At 41.5% G+C, this 9157-nt stretch overlaps 2 protein-coding genes and 1 non-coding gene across 3 annotated transcripts; all 3 read left to right on the top strand.

Annotated features, from left to right (window-relative positions):
• The first annotated feature begins 108 nt into the window (after positions 1-108).
• Positions 109-2632, top strand: LOC130531284 (aurora kinase B-like). The gene is made up of 9 exons (XM_057043222.1): positions 109-215; positions 977-1015; positions 1123-1204; positions 1286-1331; positions 1430-1618; positions 1709-1847; positions 1934-2082; positions 2176-2350; positions 2436-2632. Exons 1-9 carry the CDS (start codon positions 210-212, stop codon positions 2607-2609), a joined length of 999 nt encoding a protein of 332 aa, XP_056899202.1. The 5' UTR covers positions 109-209; the 3' UTR covers positions 2610-2632.
• A 1794-nt stretch (positions 2633-4426) lies between these two features.
• Positions 4427-5931, top strand: aurkb (aurora kinase B). Its single transcript, XM_057043729.1, has 7 exons — positions 4427-4506; positions 4588-4633; positions 4732-4920; positions 5011-5149; positions 5236-5384; positions 5478-5652; positions 5735-5931. Exons 1-7 carry the CDS (start codon positions 4485-4487, stop codon positions 5906-5908), a joined length of 894 nt encoding a protein of 297 aa, XP_056899709.1. The 5' UTR covers positions 4427-4484; the 3' UTR covers positions 5909-5931.
• Positions 5932-9001: 3070 nt separating this feature from the next.
• Positions 9002-9083, top strand: trnal-aag (transfer RNA leucine (anticodon AAG)). The gene has a single exon. It is a non-coding gene; the product is annotated as a tRNA-Leu (tRNA).
• The last annotated feature ends 74 nt before the right edge of the window (positions 9084-9157 follow it).

Here is a 9157-nt window from a genome sequence, read left to right as displayed (position 1 = left end):
GAAAAAGAGGCGGGTCCAACTTTGACTGACGTTTTTGTTCACCTATCACCGATTCCCTGTTTGGCTCCACCAATGAAAAGCTGAGCACGTGCATCAGACCAACCAATCGTCTTCTCCGGATTCTGCATTTGAAAACAGGCGGCCGCGGAAGTTGGAAAAATAAAACGGGACTGTCTTAACTAAAGCTATCTTCTTTTATTTTCGCTGCAATGCAGGTAAGGTTTTACATTTAAATAAATAAATAAAAATAATCTACCATGTTGAAGTTAAATAAGTGAAGCGCAAGAACTTATGCTTACGAGAGTTTTCCTAAAGCATATCACAACATTTTAAGTAGACCTAACGTTAACAATAGTTGTTTAGCCGGAACTATCCGAGTTAGCTTGTGTTGCATATAAATAATTATCAGTAACTCTTTGCACAAAAGACATTATTTATAGTCTCATAAATCCCCTGGTAGTACAACGGTTCAGTATATTGTTCTCCGCAGTGTGCCTCACATGTGGCAAATCTTCCAACGCTAACCATAGCTAGCGTTAAATAGTAGCCCATTGTGCTATTATTCTTTCCAAAATTGCACATATGTTCTTTTAAAACCGTAGACGACAGAGAAAAGTTGTTTAAATGAGGACCAGTTTGTAAAATGTTTATTTTTTCCCCGGCTAATATAGCTACACAGCAGTTCCCCCATATAATGGTGAAAATGAACAGTCAACAAATGACAATTAGCAGTGAAGCCTATGGATTTCTATGGCTGATCCCACAGTTGGCTGTCAGTTGGCTGTCAGTTGGCTGTCAGTTGGCTGTCAGTTGGCTGTCAGTTGGCTGTCAGTTGGCTGTCAGTTGGCTGTCAGTTTTCATAGACTTTAAGACAGTGATGATTAAATTTTTTGCATTAAAGCTTCGAGTTAGTCACTTCGATTCTGTACATCTAAATTTTGTCCGTTGACATTCATGCATTTCCTCCCATGAACAGAACAAGGAAAACTATGACCCAAAAAGTCACACACCAACGGTAAAGTGTAATGGGTTTAACCCATTAATTAGTCTGTTTTTGGAAAATTCCCATTTCAATGATCAGTAAGATGTAAAGTCACAGTTTTGGTTTATTTTTACTGTTAGTTCACAGCCCCTATGACGCTGGGTGGACCTCAACGTGTTCAGGTGAAGCCACGAGCAGAAATGGATAGAAGTGCCATCACAGGTAATATTGCTCTGCCTGGAATAACAAGACTTGCACTCCTTGAGAAATATCCTTGCATAAATAGAATTGTTCCTTTTTAAGGCCCTGGGAGGGAGTGTGTTCCCTCATCCTCCACCTCATCCACAAGGTAAGTTTGTTCAGCCACATCATAAGTTGCATGTTTTGCAGTTGTATACTTGCCTTTTACAGGCAATCATTTAATTGGTACTTTTGTGCTCTCCTCAGGAAACTCACAATTGATGACTTTGACATTGGTCGACCGTTAGGAAAGGGCAAGTTTGGAAACGTCTACCTTGCTAGAATTAAGAAGCTGGAAGCTATTGTGGCTCTGAAGGTGCTATTTAAGTCCCAGATGGAAAAGGAGGGTGTGGAACATCAGCTCAGAAGGGAAATTGAAATTCAGTCACATCTCAAGTGAGTTCTCACATACTTTCAACTTTCACTCAGTTTTAGTGATTCATCATTTTCATACCTTTGTCCAATTGTAATTTCTTTTCCCCTCAGGCATCCCAATATCTTGCGCTTCTACAATTATTTCCATGACCGAAAAAGGGTGTTCTTGGTGCTGGAGTATGCACCACGTGGTGAAATGTACAAGGAGCTGCAGAGATGTGGGAGATTTGATGACCAGCGCACAGCCACGGTAGGACTTGTCCATTCCTATGCGGTATAACAGTTTAAGCCATAGTGTGGAACTTTTGTATTTAAAATGACGTAAATCCTTTTTAGTACATGGAGGAGATAGCCGATGCACTGCTCTATTGCCACGAGAGAAAAGTGATTCATCGTGATATAAAGCCAGAGAATCTCCTCCTTGGGTACCGTGGAGAGTTGAAAATTGCCGATTTTGGTTGGTCTGTCCATGCGCCTTCTCTTAGGTGAGAAACAACATGTTACGTTTTCATCTGGGTCATACAAACTATTGCTATCTCACTTTCCCCCTGTTCACCTCTTTGTCTAAACCTACACAGACGCCGTACAATGTGTGGGACACTGGACTACCTCCCTCCAGAGATGATTGAGGGCCACACTCACAGTGAGAAGGTGGATTTGTGGTGCATCGGGGTCCTCTGTTATGAGTGTTTAGTTGGAAATCCACCATTTGAAACTACAAGTCATTCAGAAACCTACAAAAGAATCACAAAGGTTGGTGCTGGTAAAATGTTTTAAAAAAAAACAAAACAAAAAAAAACATTACTACTAAACTACTTTAAATTTCTGCTGTTTCAAGGTTGATTTGAAGTTCCCTAAAGTTGTCTCCGATGGCGCACGGGACCTGATCTCAAAGCTGCTCCGTCACAATCCAACTGATCGTCTCACACTGCAGAATGTTATTGATCATCCTTGGGTGCGCTCCAACTCCCGCCGCGTCCTGCCCCCCACCTGCCCAGCCAAGAAATCCTGAGCCTTAAACTTTATGGTTCCATGTTTTGAGTCAGTGCCATTGGCTTCAGACTGCTATTATTCTAGCACATTTTGTGACACACACACACACACACACCTACTCACTTTTTATATTGTATAGGGTGATGTTATTATCTATGTCTAGTATGTTGTGCAGATTTTTGCTCTTTCAAGCTTTTAAAATCCAGTACCTTTTTTTTTTGTTTTTATTTCCCCAAATTCTCTCTGGTGATGTTGACACCAAAATTCTACTGTTAAACGGCCTCAATCTGTTTCATCACTTATAATCGTATAAGATTAAGGGTTTGAGTGGAAACCATAGTTTGTTTTCCCAAAAGCTATACTTTAAAGCTTCAAATAAATATTACGATTAAAGTGTCCTGCTCTTTGACGACATGCTGGGGAACAATAGTCCAAGATTGATGGGGAAAAAGGGGGGGAGAAGGAAGAGGAGAAAAGAGAGAAATGGGGCTTTTGTGCCCATATTTATATATTCCTGGCTGTCTGATGAGAAATAAGTATTTTTAATTTTTTTTTATTTTTTTGGATGACCGCGGGAGGGATTTGAACCGGTGACCTTCGAAACATCAGCATACTTTAAAAAAAACCAACACTTTTGATTGTCAAGGAGTTTTATTTCCCTCCAGAAAATAGAAATACTTTGGTAAAAAAAATTAACAAACCAATATATATTAACAGAAAAACAACTCTTATATAAAAATATTTAACTATTTACAACAAAAAATATTCACATACAACTATTTACAAATTATTTAAATGTTTTTTTTGCTTCTTCCAGCCACTGCTCCTTTGACAAGTGTTCTGTACTCGGACAGAACACTTTGCCCCGGTACTGGCTGTGGCCGGTTTCAGCGTTACGGAACTCCCCACATTTCTTGCATTTATTTGCACTGACCGTACGGTTATACGGCCTCTTCCTCTTTGGAAGCTGGGGAAGAGTGGCAGAACCTGGGGTGACGAGGGGACGACCCTGCATAAAGGTCACCGGCACCCATTGATGCACCCAAGCTGGTGAAAGCTGAGGTACCACAAAAGGTACTGGTGCTGGTGCAGGTGCTGGGGCTATAGCAAAGAGCTTCCTTTTTGCTCTTTGCTGTGCCTGGCCTGCCGTACTGTGAGGCAGGTGGTACTGGAGCTCCTCCCGTGCTTGTATGGGCTCTGCGGGGAGCACTCTTGCCTCCTGAAGAGGCTGTGCGGACACTGGGAGGGCTGTAGGCAGGGCTGTGCCTCACGGAGAGCTCCAGTCCTTTTTGCCTCCGGTTGTGCCACTGGATGAGGGTGTTCTGGTTCACCTCAACCAGTTTGTTTAAATGAGGACCAGTTTGTAAAATGTTTATTTTTTCCCCCGGCTAATATAGCTACACAGCAGTTCCCCCATATAATGGTGAAAATGAACAGTCAACAAATGACAATTAGCAGTGAAGCCTATGGATTTTTATGGCTGATCCCACAGTTGGCTGTCAGTTGGCTGTCAGTTGGCTGTCAGTTGGCTGTCAGTTGGCTGTCAGTTGGCTGTCAGTTGGCTGTCAGTTTTCATAGACTTTAAGACAGTGATGATTAAATTTTTTGCATTAAAGCTTCGAGTTAGTCACTTCGATTCTGTACATCTAAATTTTGTCCGTTGACATTCATGCATTTCCTCCCATGAACAGAACAAGGAAAACTATGACCCAAAAAGTCACACACGAACGGTAAAGTGTAATGGTTTAACCTATTAATTAGTCTGTTTTTGGAAAATTCCCATTTCAATGATCAGTAAGATGTAAAGTCACAGTTTTGGTTTATTTTTACTGTTAGTTCACAGCCCCTATGACGCTGGGGACCTCAACGTGTTCAGGTGAAGCCACGAGCAGAAATGGATAGAAGTGCCATCACAGGTAATATTGCTCTGCCTGGAATAACAAGACTTGCACTCCTTGAGAAATATCCTTGCATAAATAGAATTGTTCCTTTTTAAGGCCCTGGGAGGGAGTGTGTTCCCTCATCCTCCACCTCATCCACAAGGTAAGTTTGTTCAGCCACATCATAAGTTGCATGTTTTGCAGTTGTATACTTGCCTTTTACAGGCAATCATTTAATTGGTACTTTTGTGCTCTCCTCAGGAAACTCACAATTGATGACTTTGACATTGGTCGACCGTTAGGAAAGGGCAAGTTTGGAAACGTCTACCTTGCTAGAATTAAGAAGCTGGAAGCTATTGTGGCTCTGAAGGTGCTATTTAAGTCCCAGATGGAAAAGGAGGGTGTGGAACATCAGCTCAGAAGGGAAATTGAAATTCAGTCACATCTCAAGTGAGTTCTCACATACTTTCAGCTTTCACTCAGTTTTAGTGATTCATCATTTTCATACCTTTGTCCATTTGTAATTTCTTTTCCCCTCAGGCATCCCAATATCTTGCGCTTCTACAATTATTTCCATGACCGAAAAAGGGTGTTCTTGGTGCTGGAGTATGCACCACGTGGTGAAATGTACAAGGAGCTGCAGAGATGTGGGAGATTTGATGACCAGCGCACAGCCACGGTAGGACTTGTCCATTCCTATGCGGTATAACAGTTTAAGCCATAGTGTGGAACTTTTGTATTTAAAATGACGTAAATCCTTTTTAGTACATGGAGGAGATATCCGATGCACTGCTCTATTGCCACGAGAGAAAAGTGATTCATCGTGATATAAAGCCAGAGAATCTCCTCCTTGGGTACCGTGGAGAGTTGAAAATTGCCGATTTTGGTTGGTCTGTCCATGCGCCTTCTCTTAGGTGAGAAACAACATGTTACGTTTTCATCTGGGTCATACAAACTATTGCTATCTCACTTTCCCCCTGTTCACCTCTTTGTCTAAACCTACACAGACGCCGTACAATGTGTGGGACACTGGACTACCTCCCTCCAGAGATGATTGAGGGCCACACTCACAGTGAGAAGGTGGATTTGTGGTGCATCGGGGTCCTCTGTTTTGAGTGTTTGGTTGGAAATCCACCATTTGAAACTACAAGTCATTCAGAAACCTACAAAAGAATCACAAAGGTTGGTGCTGGTAAAATGTTTAAAAAAACAAAATAAAAAAAAGCATTACTACTAAACTACTTTAAATTTCTGCTGTTTCAAGGTTGATTTGAAGTTCCCTAAAGTTGTCTCCGATGGCGCACGGGACCTGATCTCAAAGCTGCTCCGTCACAATCCAACTGATCGTCTCACACTGCAGAATGTTATTGATCATCCTTGGGTGCGCTCCAACTCCCGCCGCGTCCTGCCCCCCACCTGCCCAGCCAAGAAATCCTGAGCCTTAAACTTTATGGTTCCATGTTTTGAGTCAGTGCCATTGGCTTCAGACTGCTATTATTCTAGCACAGTCAAAAACACGCTGTCCCTTCATGACGGAGCAGAAGCATCATTACTTAACTCATTGCATTAACTGCACTTTACAAATAAACTAAACTGAAACGAACTCACGCACACACACACCCACATGCACACTGTTACCTTCTGTACGTGGAACCCACAGATGCAATTTATCATGTCCCCGAACAAGGATCTTTGTCCATGAGACATCTTTGGGCACTTCTCAATCTGAAAATTATAAATCCTTGGAATTAACATAGGGCCCAATTTTTTATCAGTATTAATAGTATAATTTAATAAGCTACATACCTTTTTATACAAATGAAACCATTTTCTTTGTCGGGGGGCTGGCCTGTTGCCCTCACTTGCAGGCCAGACCCCAGTGCTGGCAAGCTGACCAAGGAGACATCCACTCTCCGTCTCCCATCACCTTGTGAGACTTCTTTTCTGCTGCCTTTGATGACATAGACAGACATTATTTAAATGCATGCCATCAAAATAAACGTATGAGCAGACATTAGGGGTCATGCCCTGAACCCAACGGCATGAGTGTGTGAAGATTTGACGCTTAGATCAGCAGCACATGAGCAACACACTCTACTGTACATAATAATTTATACATATAATGTTACTGAACCATTACTGCTAATAAAGTAGCGAAACTACAGCGTTGTCAGTAAAGTAAGTGTGAAATAGACTTCCACCCCCACCCCCATCAAAAAGTCGCTTTCCACTGTAGTAGCAGCAGTGGGGGAGGGGGAGTACAGGCCACAACGTAATAAAGGAGTAATTACTCCACACCGCTAATATGTCACAAGCGCACACTTTAGCCGATGACTCTATTGTAGTTTTGCAAAAACCCGTGGACGTATTAGCAACTAGCGGCTAGCGAAAACTCGCGAAACGCGAACATATAACACGACGACGACATGACAACTTCGAAAACAACGCTAGTTCTCCCGAATGATATATAATCGGCCATTTCGTATGTGTCGCTAAAACACTCACCATGTCAATATTGTTTATTTTCCGTTTTCTTCCAAGAGATGAATGAAGTGGTTGCGCGCAATTAAAGCTGCGAAAATGAGGAGGTGGAGCTTGAGGTGGATCAACCCGCCGGTTGTCCAACATTTGAGCGCTGTGATAGGTCAGTGGGAGCGGAATGTTGGATTCACCAATCATATCGACGGCTTCAGACTGCTATTATTCTAGCACATTTTATGACACACACAACACACACCTACTCACTTTTTATATTGTATAGGGTGATGTTATTATCTATGTCTAGTATGTTGTGCAGATTTTTGCTCTTTTTCAAGCTTTTAAAATCCAGTACTTTAAAGCTTCAAATAAATATTACGATTAAAGTGTCCTGCTCTTTTTAATGGTTGATTTGCGGTCCCTATTGATACTAAACAGAAACAAGTTAAACCTATGGGCATATGTGGTAGTGATCAAAGTAATTTATGTAGTACAGTGATCCCTCGTTTATCGCGGGAGTTGCGTTCCAAAAATAACACGCGAAAAGTGAAATCCGTGAAGTAGTCAGCTTTATATTTTTATTTTACAATGCAATACTGAACTATAGAATGAAACCAAAAATCAAAACCTGTTTTAAAGCCCAAAATTTGTTTAAAACAATAATTTTAATCTAGTAATACAAGGTTGGAAACATTGGGCCAGATTCACGAAGCGTTCTTACGAACAAATTTGTTCTTAAGTCCCGTTTACGAAGATTGTGGCATTCACCAATTTCTTCTTATCCTGGATTTATTCGTAGGTAAGAACAAATCCTACGAACACTCAGGAGTACTCTTGCGCACATTTCAGTGCCGACATGTTGGCATGGTTGTGTTTTCTTTTGTGCAGTTCAATAAAATTCAATATTACAATGATAATTCTGTCATATTTATTTGTTTATTTCCTATTTTTGGTGATTTACGGAGAATTTTAAAATTACGTAAATGTGCCAATGACTTAACTTTAATCAACCAAATTGGAAACCATGCCAAAACTGTCTTTTTATTTGATTTTATCTTGATTTATTTTATTAGGGGATCGAGGATATGCCCTGGTTGTTGACACCACTGACCAACCCTCAGACTCCACAGGAGTTTTATTCAATCAGATGCATGCGCGCAGTCGCTCCACCATTGAACGCACCATCGGCATGTTAAAGGGGCGCTGGATGTGTTTGGACACAGAGCCACAACCTCGTGAGGATGTGCGTCCTGACGCAATGATGGGGCCAGACTGCAGGCACGCGGTTCACGTTCGAGCGCGATTAATTGCCCGTTTGTGAATAAAATGCATTATTGTCACAATCCGAGCACAGCTTTTACACGTTTTTTTTTTTTACATTCTTCTTTTTTTACATTCTCGTTGATTTCTTTAAGCGTGTTGGCTATAGTCATCAGGGTTGAGGCAATTTTATCAAGCGTGTTAGCCATCCTTTCTTGATTGTTCAACACGGCGTCAGAAATCAGGCGTGGAGAGGCAAGCTTTGGGCATTTGGCTGCTTTTTGCTCTGTCTACAGGGTCCTGCTGCAGTTCCTTTTATGGGCATTAGTGGGCGGTGACTTATGCTAATCGTATGTTAATTAGACTCACCTGGCACGCGCTTTCAACTTACGAACAGATGGCATTCATCAATCTAAGAACACAGCTGCGAACAATTCTGGGGCTTACGAACGCGTTGATGAATCCGACGTAGGGTTTTCTTAAAAAACTTCTTAAGGACAACTTAAGAAAGAATCTAAGAAGATTCGTAAGAACATATTGGTGAATCGGGCCCTTTCTTTTTCTGAGCAAGAAGATTTTTATAAACGGATATGCCACCTTCGATTATATTTGAGAACTGCAATGAACGACTCGCAAAAAAAATCCGTGAAGCAGCGAAGCCGTGAAAGATGAAACGCGATATAGCGAGGAATCACTGTACATTATAAAGTGACAATTTTTTAACGATGTGTACGGCGTCCAGCAACATGGTGTCGTTTAACTATTCATATGACGTCAAGTGATGACGACATAAGGTAGCGTGGCCGAGCGGTCTAAGGCGCTGGATTAAGGCTCCAGTCTCTTCGGAGGCGTGGGTTCGAATCCCACCGCTGCCAATCGATTTTTATCATTTATCATTTTTTTCTATTGGTTTGTCTGTTTATTTTGTATGTATTGGGATTTCCAGCGA

Source organism: Takifugu flavidus, chromosome 9, assembly GCF_003711565.1.
Source record: "Takifugu flavidus isolate HTHZ2018 chromosome 9, ASM371156v2, whole genome shotgun sequence".
NCBI lineage: Eukaryota > Metazoa > Chordata > Actinopteri > Tetraodontiformes > Tetraodontidae > Takifugu > Takifugu flavidus.
The sequence above is the reverse complement of the archived record's forward strand: the minus strand, read 5'-3'. Positions and strand labels throughout refer to the sequence as shown.